Source organism: Phoca vitulina, unplaced genomic scaffold, assembly GCF_004348235.1.
Source record: "Phoca vitulina isolate PV1807 unplaced genomic scaffold, GSC_HSeal_1.0 scaffold1, whole genome shotgun sequence".
Classification (NCBI taxonomy): domain Eukaryota; kingdom Metazoa; phylum Chordata; class Mammalia; order Carnivora; family Phocidae; genus Phoca; species Phoca vitulina.
In genome coordinates this window covers 18,837,588-18,857,403 of record NW_022589704.1, presented here as the reverse complement: position 1 = coordinate 18,857,403, position 19,816 = coordinate 18,837,588, and the positions used below count along the sequence as shown (strand labels likewise).

At 51.5% G+C, this 19,816-nt stretch overlaps 1 protein-coding gene across 2 annotated transcripts in view; it reads left to right on the top strand.

Moving 5' to 3' along the window:
* The window catches only part of TTLL4 (tubulin tyrosine ligase like 4), a 35,320-nt gene extending 17,653 nt beyond the window's left edge, over positions 1-17,667 (top strand). The window contains exons 2-19 of one of the 2 annotated variants that reach the window (XM_032402033.1): positions 1,143-2,739; positions 3,623-3,732; positions 4,087-4,150; positions 7,958-8,079; positions 8,486-8,596; positions 8,955-9,031; positions 9,730-9,921; positions 10,028-10,110; positions 10,342-10,470; positions 11,900-12,022; positions 12,329-12,427; positions 12,749-12,883; positions 13,524-13,661; positions 15,034-15,136; positions 15,762-15,972; positions 16,116-16,186; positions 16,590-16,675; positions 17,120-17,667. In XM_032402033.1, the coding sequence (XP_032257924.1) occupies positions 1,244-2,739; positions 3,623-3,732; positions 4,087-4,150; positions 7,958-8,079; positions 8,486-8,596; positions 8,955-9,031; positions 9,730-9,921; positions 10,028-10,110; positions 10,342-10,470; positions 11,900-12,022; positions 12,329-12,427; positions 12,749-12,883; positions 13,524-13,661; positions 15,034-15,136; positions 15,762-15,972; positions 16,116-16,186; positions 16,590-16,675; positions 17,120-17,378 (3,609 nt within the window). In that variant the 5' untranslated portion in view covers positions 1,143-1,243 and the 3' untranslated portion in view covers positions 17,379-17,667. The remainder of the gene's footprint in view (positions 1-1,142; positions 2,740-3,622; positions 3,733-4,086; positions 4,151-7,957; positions 8,080-8,485; positions 8,597-8,954; positions 9,032-9,729; positions 9,922-10,027; positions 10,111-10,341; positions 10,471-11,899; positions 12,023-12,328; positions 12,428-12,748; positions 12,884-13,523; positions 13,662-15,033; positions 15,137-15,761; positions 15,973-16,115; positions 16,187-16,589; positions 16,676-17,119) is intronic. The other variant, XM_032402044.1, reaches the window with a different exon arrangement.
* The last annotated feature ends 2,149 nt before the right edge of the window (positions 17,668-19,816 follow it).

The window sequence follows — 19,816 nt, the reverse complement described above, 5'->3', positions numbered from 1 at the left end:
CCAGGTGCCCCGAAGTTTGTGTTTTAAAAGTATTTTGAACAAAAAAATTCTCTGCTAATTCTTTCCCTGTAGCCACTACAAAAACACTTCCTTGGTATGGATGCCAGGATTCCATTCAGAATTATCCCAGATGAGTGACTTCTTATAGAAGGGTCTTGTTTTTCCAACCCTCTGGATGCTGTCATTTGTGAAAACTGGAGATTATTTTGTGACTTTGATTTAGAAAGTAAGTGACCATGCTTAACAGACTGGAACTCAGAATTACTGGCTGGTTTTGCCTTAGAGGAAACATCGAATGAGGGAACGTCTGAGACAGGCCCTCCCCCCTGAGGTCAGCCCAAACTGATGCCTGGGGCTTGGGGTGAAGCAAGCTCTCCTCCTTCTTCCCCTGTATTCTACTCCCTGAACTCTTCCTCTCCCACCATGGCTGCTGGAAATAAGGTCACTTTAAGTAAAAATAATGTTGGTGTCCAGTTCCGTTTTGTTTCTTCTTTTTCCCATCAACACGTGTAATGGGATTTAAGTCTATTATAGCTGGCGACACGCTTGGAGACGTGAAGTCAGTGTCTCAGCTTCTGAGTGAACTCCAGAGGTCAGCAGGGGAATTCTCTGCATCTATCTCAGCTTGTCACACCTAGCCATGAAAAGCAGACCACACCAGGGGCCTCTGAGAGTTGGTCAGGGATGAGTAGATGTAAAATAGGTTTCTCAGGTAACCCCTGACCTTTCAGAATTGGTTGGTGAGGAGGAAGATATTGGCTGGTTTCTCTGCCACCCCCGGACTTGCCTTATTAGGAGAGAGAAGGAAGTCGCTCAGTGAAGTCACGGATGGTGAGACAGAGAGATGCATTTTTCTTTGGAGAGAGAGCAAAGAGCTCTGAGGGAGTGGGAACCTGTGAGTGGACTCCTTGGTGGCCCAGTCCCTGATGAAGCTGGCTCTGATTGCGTGAGGGCAGCCGGAAGACCGCTGAAAACACTGGAGGAGTCTAATGTTCTTCTCTGGGGCTCCTAAGTGACAGCCACGGCTGGTTGCCCTGTGGGGGGGACAGAGGTGGGGCTCCGTTGCTTCACTGAGGACCGCCGTAGCATGCGGTCTGTCCTCCTGGGACAGTAACATTCCCAACGGCTTCTCTTCCCTCCAGGCTGACGGACTTCGAGAATGCAGCCACCACGGCTACCGGAGGTGCGTGGCACCTGTTCCGAGTTGGGCCACGAGGCCACGCGGCCATGATGGGGGCCCCTCATGGCCTCCGCAGGAACAGAGCACTACAGTATTGGCCTCCACCAGGGAACCAGCTTCAAGCAGAGCGGCCCCTCCGGCTCGGTGCCCGCGCAGCCGCCGGAGAAGCCCTCTGAGGGCAGAGGCTGGGCGCAGGCCCATCAGCAGGTGAAGCCAATCTGGAAGCTGGAGCGGAAGCACGTGGGGACACTGTCAGCGGGGTTGGGCCCTGGCCTCTTGGGTGTCCCAGCCCAGCCAGCGTATTTCTTTTGCCCCGGCGCTTTGTGTAGCTCGGGGCGCTCGGCTGTCATCGCGGGCTGCAGCGGCTCCCGTTCCCTGCACTCCCTCCCAGACTTGTTCAGCGGCACCCTGTTGGACCGCCGCGCCGGCTACGGGCACAGACCCTACCAGCAGCTGGAGTCCTTTTGCTTGCGCTCAAGCCTGCCGGAAAAGAGACCTCTCTCTCTCCCTCCAAAGAGCCTCCCTGTCAGACTCACTGCCAATAAGGCCCCTTCTTTCACGGTCTCCCCCATGGCCCAGCCCATGGCGTCCTCCACAGATCCGTACCTCTCACTGGGCGCGGCTGGGGAAAACCCTTCGGGGAAGAGCCTGGCCTCTGCCATCTCAGGGAAGATCCCGTCTCCGCTCGCCTCCCCCCACTCCTCCTACAAGCCCATGCTGAATAACAACTCCTTCATGCGGCCAAATAGCACTAAAGTGCCTTTATCGCAGGCCCCAGAGTGCCTGAATACAGTACCCTCACCCAAGGTCCATCTCGTCCCCTGGCATCATTCGGGGGGCACCGGAGACTGTGCACTCCAGCCCGTGGAGCACAAGGTGCCCAAGAGCAACGGCACTGTCCCAGGTGACGCCCCAGCCCCTAGCACCCTGTCCGCACCTCGCTCCTTCGACACTCTGACCACCAGTGTTGCCTCTTCCCAGTACAACCGCAGTAACTTAGCCGCAAGAGCAGAGCCGCATCCTTGTGGCCTGGATGGCGACTTGGTTCCTCAGGCTCTGACTAAGGAGGTTCGGTTCACCGAGGCCGTGAGGAAGTTGACTGCAAGAGGCTTTGAGAAGAAGCCAAGGCAAGGCTGCCAGTTTGAACAGTCTTGTTTCCTGAGCCCCGGCTTGCAGTGTGATCTCCTCAACAGGACCCGGCAGTGGAGACCTCCCGTGGTAGGTCAGCAGTTCCCGCAGGAGGATGCCAGAGCAGACAGTAGGATCCCCCCTAGCGCCTCGGACACCTTGGAGTTGGACAGTACAGTGTTCTGTACCAAACGCATCAGCATTCACCTCCTTGCCTCCCATGCCAGCGCGCTCAGCCACAGCCCTGCCTGTGGGTCTGCGATGGACTCCCTACCACTTGGAGAAGACAAAGCTCCCGTTCTGCCTTCTCCCCCTCAGCCGCTTGGTGTAGCCGACGTGGCCACCCGCCTCTCTTCCATCCATCTGGGCCAGCTTGGGAAGGAGGGGCCTAAGGAAGCCAGGGGACTGGACTGCCCTGCTAGGGATATCGGGTAAGTTCGAGAAAGTTTTTGATTCCTTTAGACGCAGTAGAATGTATACACCATAATTTGGTGACACTGACCCTACGTCTCTGAAGGTGGTTTTATTTTTTTGGCTGCCCTGGAATTTTGGTTTTCACTTTAGGGCAGAGGTTAGCACACCTAGACCAGCATGTGGGCCAAATCTCACCCACTGCCTGCTTTTATGAATAAAGTTTTATTGAAACGCAACCTCACCCATTCGTTTATTGCTGTCTGTGGCTACTTTCCTGTTACAGTGGTAGGGGTGAGTAGTTGCACCAAACTGAATGGCCCGCAAAACTGAAAAGATTTACTATCTAGTCCTTTAGAGAAGGAGTTTGCCGACCCTGCTTTAGGTTACAACCAGGAAGAAATAATACCAAACGTTGGGGCCTGTGACTTTTCTACTTAATTCCAAACCACATCAGGCTCTCTGTCATTCCTTGTTTCAGAGCCATTTCAGAGTTAGGGCATACACAAACCTGGCTCCTTCTCTTGTGCCTTGTAACTTCTCTGGAACCTTGGTCCACCAAGGCCTTGTTCTGAATTCCCAGAGGTCCAGGGACCTGTGAAGTCAATTACCAGACATTCATTGATGGTATTTTGTATGCAGAATTTTGCACTGAAGTGCTGTGGAGGGACTTCAGAGAAGATGGGAGACAGAGTGCCTCTCTGCACAACAGGGGCTGTGGGGTTGAGGAACTATGGCTAGACCTAAGCTCTGAGGGCAAGAAAAATGAGTTGTGAGATCCGGGCAAGAGACGGCAGGTTGGTGAGTGGGGAGGAGACAAACACTGGGAGGTGATGAAGGAATGAGAATCTAGCTGTGAGCTCTCTCTTACGGACTGGGCTGGGGCATGATTCTTTCTTATAGTTCACCTACAGACCCCCAGCTAGACCTGGGTGAGGCTGAAGATCTAGAAGAAGAGCTAGTAGATGGTTTGGAGGACTGCTGCAGCCATGATGAGAACGAAGAGGAAGAGGGTGAGTAAGGGACCCTCTCCCCTCCAACTGGGAAGTGGTCACCACCCGCGTGGGAAGGGGGCTGACAGTTGTATACTGGGTCCTTGACTCACTTTACCCCCTACCGTAATCATTTGCCTTGTGGGTGTAAGGGCGGTAGTGGCTTCTGGGAAATTGATTCACTAGCCCTGCGGTCCACCAGTCTTCTTTTCTCTGCACTGCTGCCAAGCTCACGGAAGGCAGTGCAAGGCGGCAGGGGGGCGCTTGTGGCTCCGCAGGAAGGCTGAGCCAAGATGCCCAAGGAAGAGATGCCTAGGCTTGGTGGGTTTTGTAGCAGCCTCTCTTAGTGGAACGTCTCTGCTCTTTCCCCTCCAGGAGACTCAGAGTGTTCCTCATTCAGTGCTGTCTCCACCAGCGAGTCAGTAGCAGTGATCTCTCGGTGAGTGTTGTGTCGGTCGTTGGTACAGGCTCATTTGCTCTCTTTAAGACTGTAAAGAGGGGCGCTTGGGTGGCTCAGTCGGTCAAGCTGCTGACTCTTGGTTTCAGCTCAGATCATGATCTCCGCACTCAGTGGGGAGTCTGCTTGAAGATTCTCTCCCTTACCGTCGCCCCACCCCCCGCTTGCTCACTTGCACTCTCTCTCAAATAAATAAATCTTAAAAAAAAAAAAAAGATTATAAAGTCATTAATGGCCCTGTTAACCGTAACTCATTTTTACCAGATTTTTACATTTGGGACTTCAGTTTTCAAACAAGGACCAATGGAAGTCTCTTCATGTAGGCCCTTCCTTTACAAAACAGGTTGTTGGAGGATGCTGCATAACTGAGATGGGGAGTCAGGGGAGAGGAAGGAATGCAGGACTGTGAGGAAGTTACAATAAATGAGGGCGTGTCATTGTGCTAAAGATCTTTGGAACTGGCTAAAGGATCATATATGCCATCTTTCGGGTAGAAAGTTAACACGCTTCAACATAATCTTGTTCCCCTCACCGCTTCCCGCCTTGCCTCATTATATTGGTCTATTAAATATTATAAAGAACCCCCCTCCCCAAAGTACTAAACATTAAAGTTTTCTTCTTTTTAAAAATAACTTCTACTGAAAATGTAAAAAAAACAAACAAAAACCCCCGAAGTACAAGCATTGACAATTGGTGAGTTTTGTTCTGTTTTTCATGCAAAATGTCTCTTCATTTTAATGAAAAGCCACCTGTATGAAGGCTAACCCATACCTGTCATACGTAGCACCCGCACTCAGCTTGCTTTTCTCTGCGTCCGCTGTGCCTCAGATGAAGCCAAGGGGACCAGGAGCCTTCCATGCTTTGGTTAGTGTGGCCTTGTCCACGCAGCTCTGTGCGTGTGATGGTGGCGGCGACCGCATCAGTTTCAGAGCTCCAAGCCAGCAAGGGGGGAGAGCTGTTTGCAAAGTGGAGAGACAGAACTAGGACTTTCTGTGAAGGGCGATAGAAATCCTGTCTTAGGTACCTGGAGTCTGGTGCCTCAGTTCTGTTACTTTGAGCCTAACCTGTCCTCCTTCCAGAAAAACAAAGGTACATCTGGATGTTGCCTGAGGACCTCTACTCTCCGTAAGAGAAGGATACTTATTACGTGATTGACTTGGAGTCTCATGTTTTCCATACTTAAGGGTGCTCTCGGTTTGTCTTTCAGGCCTCCTTTGAGACAGCTGCATGGCCCTTTACTTAACTTTTCTGATTTATAAGATAAAATTCACCAAAGGTGAAATACTTACAATTTGTTTCTTGGTTAATTTAACTCCTACAAGATGTACTGTCCTTGTCTATACAGGCTTAAATGGATTTGCAAACAAATGGAGGTTGATGAGTTCCAAACCACTTTGCATTGTAAGGATGACTAAAATCAGAAATACTTTTGGATTGTTAAAATCATTTTCTCTGAATTGTGAGAGATGCATATATTTTATTATAGAAAAGTTGACAATTTTAGAAAGGTCATTGAAGACACTGTCTCTGTTTCTCTACCTAGCAGTAGTTTATTGTCTTTCCTGTTGCATATTCTTTTTCTCAAAGAATCACTTAATTTTAGAGCTGGAGGTCATTAAGTCCAGACTCTTTTTTCAGATATGAGTATTGAGGACCAGAGAAGTTAACTATTGTGGGGCCATAGTTTCCAACAGTGCTAGACCAGAAGCCAGGCCTCTTGAGGATGATCAGTCCAGTACTCTTGAGAGGCAGCTAACAAAGATTTTCTGCCCTTTTTTTTAAAAATTAAACTTTTGATTTTGAGGCAATTACAGATTCACATGCAGTTGTAAGAAATAATACAGAGATCCCCTCAACTCTTTACTCAGTTTCCCCCAGTGGTGACATCTGGCAAAACTAGGGTGATGTAGTATAACCAAGAGAGTAATATTAGTCAAGATACAAATATGTACATCACTGCAGGAATCCTCCTGTTGTCCTAATAGCCACACCTACTTCCCTCCTATGACTAGCCCCTCCTTAATGCTTGGCAACCACTAATCTGGTCTATAATTTAGTCATTTCAGGAATATTATACAAATAGAATGATTGCCGTATGTAACTTTTTAGGATGAGCTTTTTTTTTTACTTGGCGTATTTGCTGCAGATTTATGTAGGTTGTTGCATGCATTGAGGTTTTTCATTCCTTTTTATTGCTGAGCAATGTTGTGTGGTGTGGATGTAGGTACCACAGTACATTTGCCTGTTGAAGGATATTTGGGTTACTTCCAGTTTGGGCTATTACAAATAAAGCTGCTGTAAACCATCATATACATATTTTTTAAAAATTTTTTATTTTTTTTAAGTAATCCCTACACCCACCGTGGGGCTCGAACTCACAACCCCGAGATTAAGAGTCACAGGCTCTACCAATGGAGCCAACCAGGCGACCCTCACGTACATATTTTTGTGTGAACATAAGTCTTCATCCCTCTGAAATCCATGTCCAGGAGTGCAGTTGCTGGGTCGTGTGGTAGTTGCATATTTAGTCTTTTTGTTCTTTTTTTTTTTTTTTTTTTTAATTTTATTTATTTATTTATTTGAGAGAGTGAGCACTAGCAGGGGGAGGAGCAGAGGGCGGGGGAGAAGGAGGGGAAAAGAATCTCAAGCTGACTCCGAGCTGAGTGTGGAGCCCGATGCGGGGCTGGATCTCACAACCTTGAGATCATGACCTAGTTGACCGACTGAGCCACCCAGGCACCCCACATGTTTAATTTTTAATGGCTATACCATGTTACATTCCTATCTTGTCTTTGTTTCTAAATCTTAACTCCTTGATTTTCAGCAATCTTAAATTCTAATACTCTGTAAGTTAAAAGCCTTCGAAATAAAATATTTTGGATGAGGAATTAAGAGTTGGAATTATTTAACTGAGAATTAGTATTTAACTTGAACCAGTAACACTCTTTAAAAATCTTTAAGAATTTAAACACTGAAATGTTTTTCATACTGGTGCCTCTTTATGTTGTCCTGGAAAATAACAGGTAGAACGGCTCTTTATAAGCTAAAGATTAATCTTAAATAGTAATGTTTGTGGGTCATGTCAGCTCAGTAGAGAGAGTAATAACTGTTTTCTTCTTTCCCAGTGCTATTTAAAGACATGGTCTGGGTCTGTCCACTTGTACCTGGTACATAGTTGAGGTGTTCAGTTTTTAGAGAGCCCTTGAGATCGCCTTGGCTGAGCCATCTGCCCCAGATTCCCAGTCCTGTGTTACCACACTGTTACATAAAAACCTGATGTCCCGGGTCATTTCCAAAATGGAGAAGAGCCTTCATCATCTGCATATCTTCAGATTAGCCTAAATATAAAATGAGTTAGAAGTATCCCTATTTCTTTCCTTTCTGTTGCTTTTTTTTCCTTTTGCTTTTTAAAACTCTGTATACGTCTTCTTAGGTCTTTCCTGCTCTTCCTTATTTTTCATTGTCCATATCAATTGTTTTTGCTCCTCATTTACTCCACTTTGTTCAAGTGTCGCATACCTGCTCGCAGAACCACTCTTTCCAGGGGCTTCCCCTGCCTGTGGCTTGTCACCGGAAATTTTGGAGCTGTATCACAGAAGGAAGTATTGGAAAGTCTGGTCTTTAGGTGACATGTAACGGTGCTGGCCCTGGCACAGGATGGATTCCTGTTTGCAAAATAATGACTGAGTACTTGTCTTTGTAGAATCACCCTGAAAGAAATGACGGAGTAACAGCACTTCAGGGCTGTGGCCTCCCCTTTCTCTACCACACGTCTGTTTTGCATCCTAGGAGCTGTGCGGAGATTCTGACCAAACCCCTCTCCACTGAGAAAATTGTCCGGCCAGCCCTCATCTACAGCCTCTTTCCCAACGTGCCCCCTACCATCTATTTTGGCACCCGGGATGAGAGAGGTAAACCCGGCCAAGTGTCTAAGCCCAGAAGTGTCCCCAGGAGAAGGATGCTAGCGAAGTTGGGAGGAGGTGGCAGTAGGGTGCAAGGGGCTTTCCAGAATGGCCTTTCTGGTGCTTCGTTCCCCGCCCGGTTCCCCAGTCTGATATGGGGAACTTTTCCGTGTCTGTCCCTGAGCTGACCCTTGTCAGCCCCATAACCTAACCTTGTTTCTTCTCCCTTCCAACCTCCCTCCTGTCCGTGTTCCTCAACCCGCCATTTTTCCCACCAAGGGTGCTCCTTTGAAACTCTGGCCTAGAACACTCCTTAGTGACTTGTCTCCCTAGTGAAGGTTGAGCACCTGTGCCGCCTTTCCCCTTCTAACCCTGACTCTCCTGCTCTTCTCCACCCCCCATCCCCTTTCCCCAGTGGAGAAACTTCCCTGGGAGCAGAGGAAGCTGCTCCGGTGGAAGATGAGCACAGTGACCCCCAACATTGTCAAGCAGACCATTGGACGGTCCCACTTCAAAATCAGCAAGAGTGAGTCACCTGCCTTACTGCGAGCCTGTCCTCTGCCCCGACAGATGGGCTCTGGGCGGGAGGAGGGCCCTAGGTCCCTCCTGCTCTGCGGGGCCCCTGACCTGGAGTTTCCACCTCCTAGGAAGACATGGCTCTGAAGTCCGTCTGGGCCGGAGCCTGGTCCTCAGAGTTAGAAGACAGAGAGCCGTTGTTCTCTTCCTGACCCCAGGGTCTCATGTAGGACAGCTCCATGGCGACTCTTAGAAAACTGGGTCTGGGAGCTGTGCCCAGGCCCGGCGGTATTTCTGGGGCCTCTGAGCCTCTCTGTCCCAAGGACTGAGCTGCTAGCAGGACTGACTCCCTGATGTGCCTTCTGTAGGAAATGATGACTGGCTGGGCTGCTGGGGTCACCACATGAAGTCTCCTAGTTTCCGATCCATTCGGGAGCATCAGAAGGTAGGGGTCCTTTCTGGCGAGCCCTTCCCCTGGACTTCGGACCAGGCAGGAGGAGGTTGGTGTGGGCAGGGGGGCAAGAGGAGGATGACCGCGGAGAAGCCAGGAACGTGCACAGAGGAGCAGAGGCGGTCCGGGAGGAGGGGGCAGCGGGGCCCTGGCGGGTCACGTACGTCTAGTGGCGCAGCTGCCGCCTCCCAAAGACACTTTCTCCTCTGGTGTGTCATGAGATGCGGCACGTGTTCCCATGACTCATATCTGTCCTGTGACCACTGTGCATTGCCTCTGGTCCTCCAAGCTGGATATGCACAAAGAGGACCCTGGTCTCATGTTGCAACAAAGGAGTCCCTTGCCCCCAGACCTCACGAAGGCCAGGTGCTTTCCTGTCTTTGCCCTACAGACTGTCACGGCAAAAGACACTTAAGGGGAATATCATGTCTGACTTAATCATGGTTCTCTGGCTATTCATGAGCTATCAACTCCTCGGGGGCACTACATTTTGGTGTTTTTTGTTTGTGTTTTAATCATCTTTTGGTGAGTGCTCAGCAAGGGAGTACTTACCATCAGATGGTGATGGTAAAGATGGATCAAGAGCTCAGAGCGTCGCTAAGGAAGTTGGAAGGGCACCAGTGAGCCTTGCTGTCTTCCTCCTGGCCTCACCTGGGCCCTCTCCGTGCTCTCACCCTTTGTCCCTTCTGTAGCTAAACCACTTCCCAGGTTCCTTCCAGATTGGGCGAAAGGACCGACTGTGGCGGAACCTGTCTCGCATGCAGAGCCGCTTTGGCAAGAAGGAGTTCAGCTTCTTCCCCCAGTCCTTCATCCTGCCCCAGGACGCCAAGCTCCTGCGCAAAGCCTGGGACAGCAGCAGCCGGCAGAAGTGGATTGTTAAACCAGTGGGTGGATCGCAGCGGGCGGCGGGCGGCGGGCTGTGGTCTGAGAGTGCGGATGATGGCGTACTGGGCCGGCAGCAAAGCTCATCTCCTTCCACTTGACTTCTAGCCGGCGTCAGCCCGAGGCATTGGCATCCAGGTCATTCACAAGTGGAGTCAGCTCCCCAAGCGAAGGCCCCTCCTGGTACAGAGGTGAGCCCGTCTCCAGCTCACATCCCACTCCTCATTCTCCCATCTCCTCAGCCTGGAGGTTCCCTTTTTATAGTGAGTGTTCTTCTGCCCTTTGTCCTCCCAGCCATCGACCTCCGTCAGCCAACGGTTTTAAGGTCTTTGCCTTGGGGACTGTTGACTGGCTTTTGCTGTTTTACCCACCGAGCCCTGTCTCGTCGGTCCTGTCCCTAAAGCTGGCCCTTCCCTGTTTAGGTATCTACACAAACCCTACCTCATCAGCGGCAGCAAGTTCGATCTGCGAATCTATGTTTACGTCACCTCCTACGATCCTCTGCGGATTTACCTCTTTTCAGATGGACTCGTCCGCTTTGCCAGTTGCAAGTACGTGGTCACTGAGGCCTCACCCTGACAGCTCTGGGGATTTGTTTTCCTGAGAACGAGGGAAACTGGAGGATGCCAAGCAGAAAAACAACACGTTGTGGTAGTTTTTGTTGGCAAGGGAGAAGGAGGGGTGTATCTGGAAAACCCAATCTTCCTTTCCTCTTGTGTGTCTCCTATTACATAGAACACTTCCCTTCCGCCACTTCTGGTCACCAAATGCGTGGGGCTTTTCTCCACAGGAAGCAGTTCTCTGCAACACCAGCTGGGTATCCTGCATTTTAACTCCCCTTCTGACACTGGCAACGCGCCGCCCCCCCCCCCCCACCAGGGTCCGAGCTCCCAGCTTGGGGCTGCATCTCACGAGGTTGCCCCTTCCTCCTGCTTCAGACGCCTGTCACCAACCCGGGTGCCCCCTGTGCTTCTCATTGGTCAGCTAGAAGTCAGAGGTTCCTGGGACCCCCTTCTCAGCTTCCATTAATTTGCCAGAGCAGCTCATCATAAAAGGAGATGGTAAAGTTCGGTTACAGGCTATCATCCAGATAGAAGAGACAAGGTGGGGTGTCAGAGGAGCTAAGGCACAGGACAGCGTGTATGGCAAGGGGCACAGAGCTCCCCTGCCCTCTCTGGGCACCACTCTCCCAGCACGTGCCACAGGCTCACCCACCCAGAACACGCACCCTGTACTTTTGGGGTTTTATGGAGGCTTCATCACATAGGCATGATTGATCGTTAATTCTGTTTTTAGCCCTTCTCCCTCTTAAGAGGGGGGCGGGGCCAAAAATTCCAAGCTTCTAACTATGGCTTGGTCTGTCTAGTGATCAGACCCTATCTAGGAGCCCACCCAAAGTCACCTCATTAGAACACAAGACACTCCTTATCACCAGGAAATTACAAGGGTTTCAGGAGCTGGGGTCAAAGACCAAATATTAGTCAAAAGATGCTCTTACAGCGCTCTTATCACTGAGGAATTTATACGGGATTTAGGAGCTCTGTGCCAGGAACCAGGGGCAGAGACACACATGTAAGTTTCTTATTATAAATCGCATTGTCACATGGGGAAGAGGAAATGAGAAGGTTCTCGACCTCACTGAATGTGGGGTGGGTCTTTCTGCAGGACTGAGGTGGGATGAAGGAGATGAGTCCCACATACCTTACGCTACGCTTCTCTTCCACCTGGCTGTTCATCTGTATCCTTTGTCGTCTCCTTTTATAAGGAATGAGTAAACAGAAGTAAACTGGTTTCCTGAGTTTTGTAAGCGGCTCATGATAATGGAGCTGTGGTATTCTAGAAACCTTACCAATAGACATACTTCTCAGACTCTTGTGCATCTGAAAAAATCTGTCTGTTTGTCTTTTACTGCCTCGGGATTTGGGGAAATGTCCACCTGCCGTCTCCCTGTCTTACCTCTGCCTTTCTCCTCACTTCCAGGTATTCCCCTTCCATGAAGAGCCTTGGCAACAAGTTCATGCACCTGACCAACTACAGTGTCAATAAAAAGAATGCCGAGTACCAGGCCAATGCCGATGAAACAGCCTGCCAGGGCCACAAATGGTACCCAGGCGGCATCCCCGTCAGGCGGAGGCCTAGGGGAACATAGGGTTCTGGGCTTTGGGGAGGTTCAGGGGCATGGGTCAGTGGAGGATTGATGTAAAACCCAAAGGTTATGTAAACACTGGGCAATTCAGAATTGGTCTGTTTCCATCCAAGCTCCTCTCTTTCTTAATTGAAAACCTCAAAAGAAGAGACATGGAGAGAATGCCTTTGGACCTCTTACTCCCTTTTCTTTTCTCTTTTCTTCATCACCCATTCATAGAATATAACCCCAGACACTCCCTCCCCCTCCCCCCTGCTTTGCAGGGCACTGAAGGCTTTATGGAACTACCTGAGCCAGAAGGGAGTCAATAGTGATGCCATCTGGGAGAAGATAAAGGATGTTGTTGTCAAAACCATCATCTCGTGAGTCACACTACCACCCTGGGTGTGGGGCCTGCCCCTGCACCCCTTGGCTCATGGGCCTCCACACGGCTGCACCCCAGACGTCAACCACGCTGTGTGTCAGTTTCTGAGGACAGGGAATAGGAAGGAGTGGATGGAATTCTGCTCTTTTACTGAACTTCCTCTCCAGAAGCTGGCTCCAGATCGGAGGCATCTCTTGGGACCTGCTTTTCCTGGGGTGCTTCTGTTCTCCCATCTCTGGGCAGCTCCCCCCGTCCGGGCAGTGTAGGTAGGGCTCTCTGGGAGGAGCCGGGCTGAAGACTTGGCCTTCCCCGTGACCAGGTCCGAACCCTATGTGACCAGCCTGCTGAAGATGTATGTGCGGCGGCCGTACAGCTGCCACGAGCTCTTCGGTTTTGACATCATGCTGGATGAGAACCTCAAGCCCTGGGTCCTGGAGGTCAACATCTCCCCGAGGTAGGTGCAGTTCTCAGGGCGCTCAGAGTACAACCCTGCCTGTATCCTCACGGTCCTCTTTCCACTCTGGCCTCGCTGACTTTGGGAAGACCTTTCCTGCGCTAGAATTTGTGTTTTCCCTTCGTGATCTGTTTTTCGCTCCTTCGCTCATTCTTGGCCATGATCTCAAGCTTCTTTTGAGGATGGAGAGAGATTGTTAAAAGTTGCTCTTTCCAGGGGCGCCTGAGTGGCTCAGTCGTTGAGTGTCTGCCTTCGGCTCAGGTCATGATCCCAGGGTCCTGGGATTGAGCCCCACATCGGGCTCCCTGCTCGGCGGGAAGCCTGCTTCTCCTTCTCCCACTCCCTCTGCTTGTGTTCCCTCTTTCGCTGTGTCTCTCTCTGTCAAATAAATAAATAAAATCTTTAAAAAAAAAAAAAAAAGTTGCTCTTTCCAGCTTGATCCCTACCGCATGCTTTTCCCCTGGCAAACTAAGGTCGTAGTCAGGAACCAACCCTAGTGAGGTTATTCACTCTCTGGGGGGCAAGAAGTCCCCCACGGTGGTGCTCAGGAGTCGGGAAGGCAGGGTACACACAGGGCTAGCACTGACTCGGGTGCATAGCCGGAAACCGCTTCACTACTCCTTGTACCCTTTCTCCGAAGCCTCCACTCCAACTCTCCACTGGACATCAGCATCAAAGGCCAGATGATCCGGGACCTTCTGAACCTGGCAGGCTTTGTGCTGCCCCACGCAGAGGATGTCGTGTCCAGCTCCAGCAGCTCCGGCAGCTCCAGCGCCAGGTCGGCCGGCAGCCTGAGCAGCCCCACGGGCACTGTGGGAAGGAAGGGTGCCCGGGCGCCCCCTCCTGCTGGGTTTCCCGTGCTGCGCAGTCTGCTCCCACGGTCTTCCCGCACACCTCTTCCCGCGTCAGTGCCCCTTAAAAGCATGGCTGGTTATATTGTTCCCAGCTCAGGAATCTCCACAGGGCCCGGGGAATCAGCTTTTAACTCCCCACAGGGACATTCGGGGCCCCAGCCTCCTTTCCCCAGGCGCCCCTCCCTCTACTCCTCTTCCTGGCTCCTGTGCTCTGACAAAACAGTCACTCCTAGAACCTCAGAGTTGGAAGGATCAGCGAATCGAGTCTCCTCTCTGAAATGTGTGTGGCTTCTCGCTGTCCCTCCATAGTGTCCCCTCCTCTGCTCATGGGGTTGCTTCCTCCTGACATTGCCCTCAGTCAGACCTCCCTGTTGGGACCTCACCCACCCATGGGAGCCTAGCTGAGGGCAGCATCTTCATGAAGCCAGCTCCACGTGGGCTCTCTCCACCACAGCCCCGAACCTCTTGGAAGCACTCTTGAGGGAAGGGAGCTAATATTTAGTTGGGACCTGCTGTGTGTAAGGAGAAACCTGTAACTTATCTTCACCACAACCCCATAAGGTTGGTATTAGTGTCCTCAGTTGACAGATGAGGAAACGAAATCACTGGGATTAGGCAGCCCACCCATGGTTATTCAGCTACAAAGTGGTAGAGCTGGGATTCCAATCCTGATTTGCTGGGAACAACACTTGCTTTCCCCACCATGCCTTGTAGACTCCGGTGTGGCTCTGTGCTGTGGCTGTCACTTGACCCCTGCCATCCTGTGAGCTCTGTGGAGGCCATCTTCGTGTCTGTCAGCAGTAGTTGTAGTGATGTGGCTGAGGAAACTGGGCAGGGAGTCCTGTAGTGTGCCCAGGGTCGCGCAGCCAGTGCTGAGTTGGGTATTTAGGAGCTATCCACCAAATTCAACTAAATTGACCTACGCAGCGATTATTCCAGAGTCCTCTTTTTTACCACTGACATGCAACCCAGAGAGCGTGCCTTGCACTCTTCTAGGTATTCCGTGGTATTTGATCTTTGATGCTCAGACAGGCTACTTGAGTAGAGTACACTGCAGTCTCATCTACTTGAGTAACAAATATCTGTTCAAACTTCTTTGTCTTCTCTTGAGAAGGGGGTGACTCCCTCCAACAAACCACTTAACCTTGGTGCCCCAGTGAGTCCCCTGACCCCAACCAAGAGTTGTCTTCTCCTCCAGCTAAGCTAAGGGTCCTGAGATGGACCCCCTCTCCACATGTCCTCAGGATGTGAAGCTGCTGACCTTACACTTTGCTTTTTTTCCATCCCCTGTGTTAGCCTGCCCAGCTCCCCCAGGGATAAATGTCGAATGGCCCCGGAGCATTTCACTGCACAGAAGATGAAGAAAGCCTATTATCTGACCCAGAAAATTCCTGATCAGGTAGGAGATTACCCTCCACCCCCAAGTGCCAACAGAAAGTTTTCCTGGTGAAACATTTAGGAGCCCAAGGCAAGCAGTTTTCCCTCCCTCTAACCCAGCTCCAGGGTCCCTTGGTGTGCAGGGATCTGCTGGCATATGTGTGGTTCCAGGGGAGAGTTGATGGCCTTCATCACGTGGTCAACCACAGCTCTTAGCCAAATGCTGTACTAGCCAGCCCCTGTTGTCAGAGCCGTAGACCCTTTGGGTTTCTTTCTTGAGGTGCAGTGAGCCCCGGGGAGGCTTGATGTCTTCTTGGAGCAGATGAGAGTAGTAGACCGAAGGCGGCTGCCAGATCTCAGTTGCTAGATTCTGGTCTTGACTCCATCCAGCCAACCTCTTAAAACCTCTGTGCTCCAGGGGCTCCCCCGCCCAGACCAAGAGTATCTTCTCCAGACAGCAAAGCTCAGTAGGCTTGGGAACAGACAAGGTCCTGAGCTGACCCACTAGTCAGCCTTGGTGTTCCCTTGGGAGTCCTGGAGCCCTAGGACCTCAGAGCTGTGCTCACCGTCCCCCAGCTTTTTGATCCTCTGCCTCCAGCTCACACCCTCTTGTCACACTCTCTTCCTCTCCATTCCTTGGGCCTTAGGACTTCTATGCATCTGTGCTGGATGTCCTGACGCCAGATGACGTTCGGATCCTGGTTGAGACGGAGGATGAGTTTTCTCGCCGTGGTCAATTTGAACGAATTTTTCCTTCTCGAATCTCCTCTCGCTATCTCCGCTTTTTTGAGCAGCCACGATATTTCAACATTCTCACCACCCAATGGGAACAGAAGTACCATGGCAACAAGCTCAAAGGTGATGTGTCCTCCTTGTCCACAGGAGGCCATGTTTAATGAGTGATTAAATCCTAGTAGACCAAGAAATGGGCCTCCCTGACAAGGAGAATTGACCAGTTGATTCCACCCTCTTAAGTCCCACCCCTGCTAATCTTGTCCTAGGAGTAGATCTGCTTCGGAGTTGGTGCTACAAAGGGTTCCACACAGGAGCCGTCTCTGATTCTGCTCCAATGGTGAGTGACGCCATTGCGGGGGAGGGGGGCAACTCCAGTCAGCACCCTCAGTCCTCCACCTTAAGAGCGCAGCATGGATTGGATGTAGGTTCAGACCCTCTCACTTCTCCCCTAGGCCCTGCCTCTGTGTCTCCTGACCCTTCCCTTTCACTGGAATAGTGGCCTCCAGGATTCCCTGGCTGCCTTTCTTTCAAGGGTCAAAGAGTGCTTTGTAGCCTCAACTTCTTGTCTGAATCTGGAGAAAACAGATTTTTGTCCCAGATGGGCCCATGCCTGAAGGGTAGGGAAGAGGAGAGCCCCATGATCACTCAGAGGTAGAGCCGGGAGAGAGTCCCAGGAGCCTAAAGACTCCCGCCTGACTTCTGCCTAGCCCTTTTGGCCTCACTGCTTCCTTTGTTTTTAGTGGTCTCTCCCAACATCACTTCTGACCGTCCCAAAGGGGGATGTGGCACTCAGTGCTCTCTCCAAATCAGAGACTAGCAAGCTGGGGTGAGTGCTGTCTGGGCAAGGGAAGGGTGTTGGGTGTGAGTTCAGGGAGTTTTCTTCTTCGTCTCTTCCCACATTATGATGAGATCAGCGTTCTCCATTTGGGGGTGTGGGGGCGTGGACTATGTGGCCACCCGTCTCCTCTGCCTGGTGGCTCCCCATCTGCCTGGCACAGTCGAGCCGGAGTGCAGGGTTAGGTCTCTCAGCTGCGCCCACTGCCCGTGGGCTCCTTGAGGTCTCCTCTCACACGTTCCCGTTTGCACCAAGCTCTCCAGCCTTCAGATAAAGAAGATGTATTTTATGGTTCTCTCTCTCTCTCCATATAACTATGGTGTATAGCCTTGCAAGGTCGTGAATGCCTGCTCCAGACTCTGAAGGCAGATCATAGGCTGAAGTCCCAGCTACACGGCCGTCTCAGCCATTTCTTTCCCCACCTGTTTCCTTCAGAAAACACAGCTTCTCCGAGGGAAGCATACCACTCTCTGAAGACGGGACCATCCCGAAGCCCAAGAAGACCCAAGCTGGCCTTTCTCCTCTCCCCGAGAAACCCAGTTCTTCCAGGGACAGTGAGGACACCAGCAAAGAGCCCAGTGTCTCCACCCAGATGTTACCTCTGATGAAGTACTCTGGGCAGACTTCGAGACTGTCTGCTTCCCCCACCTCCCAGTCAACCGGTGACTCACTCCTGGCTGCTGTGAGCCCATGACTGGCCTCCCTCCACTCGCCCCTGCCTAGGAGCACCGGTGTTAGCTACCTCATGGGGACTGGCCGGCCGGCTGGCTGGCCAGCCAGCCTGAGCCCCAGCCCCTTCCTCAAAGTATTTTTTTTTTTTTTTTTTGAAGTGGTTGAATTGCAGAGATGGGTATCTGGAGGGGTGGTGGGAATGTGGGAATGGGGAGAAGGTGAGGAAGGTTCACTGGCTGGTACCTCATATCTTCACAGAGAAGCCACTGATGGCCACTCAGCCTTATAAAGCAGGGTTTGGTTTCTAACTTCAGAGAGCTGTGTGTGGTTTGTTTTCGACCTTGGTATGGTGATGAAGTCACAGCTCTAGAGGAGAAACCGCGCTGAACACATTTGGGCCTGAAGTCCTTTGCCTGTAATTGAGGAGGTCCCTCCAAAGGTCCTTATCTCCTCAGATCTCACCCTCAGTCCCGGCACCCCACACCCTGTCCTGAGGACACTTTGAGAAACCTTCAGTCTTCCTCAGTAGACAGGCAGGGAGAGGCCATACACGATAAACCCACTTCCTGTCGTCCTAGTCCTAGGGGCTTCACTTCCTTCATATACCCAGCAGCCAGCAGTCCTGAGCCTTCGTATTCTGACCTCACATCACCACCTGTCCAACCTTCTGGACTTCTCTCTCTCTCATGGATGTTAGTTCTTAGCGCTCTGTGAGGTGAGAGGTCTTGTGAGCTTTGCAAATTTCCTGTGGCCCCAGGGAAGGAGCCCAGATAATCAGTTGCTGTTGTCTATGTCCATCCATCGAAGGACACAATCCAGGGCAGGAGCTGTGATTTCATGTCCCCGCAACACAGAGGGAGTCTCGGCTTCTGCTTACTCCCTTCACGGTCTCTGATTAGCGGGGTCTGGCTCCCAGGTCACGGGGGCAAGCGGAGTCTGGTGGCATGGCAGGTGGGTTTCAGGAGCAGTCACCCCTATAGGATGGCCTTCTAGCCGGACCGCTGACGAAACTCTCATAGTCTTAACTGAATCTGCCTCCCTCCCCAAGACCCAGTAAGATGGCGAGTGTGGGATGTTGACCGAGTGAATGGTGCCTACGAAGAACACGAGCTCCCGAACCGGGCGTTCTGCTCCTCTCCTGGGGCAGAATGGCGTCAGGGGAAGCACACGGTGTGATAGTGTGGATCAGAAAGGTGCTTTTCCCTCGAACTGTGCTCCTCCTCGAGCCAGCACTTCCCGGGAGCTGCTCGCCGCCCCCCCCCCCCCCCAGCCCTGCAGTCTCTGGTTTTCTAGCAGCGGTGCCCAGCGCGCAGCCCCCTGGCCCCAGGCTCTCTGCCTTCGTTCTCCGAGTTTTGGAAAGATCATCACCCTGCTTCATAGCTCCTGGAGTTCTAAGTGGCGAGTTGGGATGGAGCCATAGAAAAGTCACTGAGAGGCCTGCCTGGGTTCAAGGCCACCCAGTAGATGGCTGCGCTGGCCATTCGTTAGGCCATGTTGACAATTGTGAAGAAAGCTTGGTGGAGAAGTCCTCAGCAGCAAGGACGTCAAAGTCAGGCCCAGCGGAGAGGCCCTGGCAGTCTGGTTAAATCCCTTCCGATAGAATTGAAGCCAGCTCCCCCCGTCCCACCTGCATGCAGGACCCTAGTGCCGGGTCAAACAAACCTTGTGACGGGGGCAGGACCCGGCCTTCCTAACAGAGCTGGCCACCTGCTTCAGTACTTTTGGGGTGGCTGATCTGGGGCGAGGGCTTTGGTCTGGAGGCCCGGCCGTGCTGGTTTGCTCCTTGGAAAGCAACTTGAGGTCTTCGGCCCGCCCTCCGAGTGTCCCCAGATGGCATCCCCCCGTAATGAGAAGGGGGAGGGGACCGGCGTTGTGGCAGCGTGGGAATGGGGGGGTGGGAGAAGGGCTTAGTTAAGCAAGTAATGAAAATAAGTGTCCTTAGTAGTTTAAAGCATCTTTGTACGGACACTATTTTTAATTTCCATCCCATCACAGCATCTGAAGGTGTGGGTGTTTTGCCGGATGGGAGAAAGGAATGGGGCTTATAGTCCCCCTTCACCCTTGAGAGAAAATTGAATCTTGCTTGAGCATTCAGCATACATGTTTAGCAATGAATACCCACGGTATAAGGTATTCAGCTAAGTAAGGACTTTGGGGGAAGTAATGAAATTTTTCAAAAGTTTTAACTTTGGAGCTATAGTGGGGTAAATGTCAGAACGTGTCCACTGTTCTTTTTTTTTAAGATTCTATTTATTTATTTGTCAGAGAGAGAGAGAAAGATCACAAGCAGGAGGAGCGGCAGGCAGAGGGAGAAGCAGGTTCCCTGCTCAGCAGGGAGCCTGATGCGGGACTCGATCCCAGGACCCTGGGATCATGACCTGAGCCGGAGGCAGCTGCTTAACCAACTGAGCCACCCAGGCGTCCCTCCACTGTTCTTCTAAATTGATGACTTACACCCAG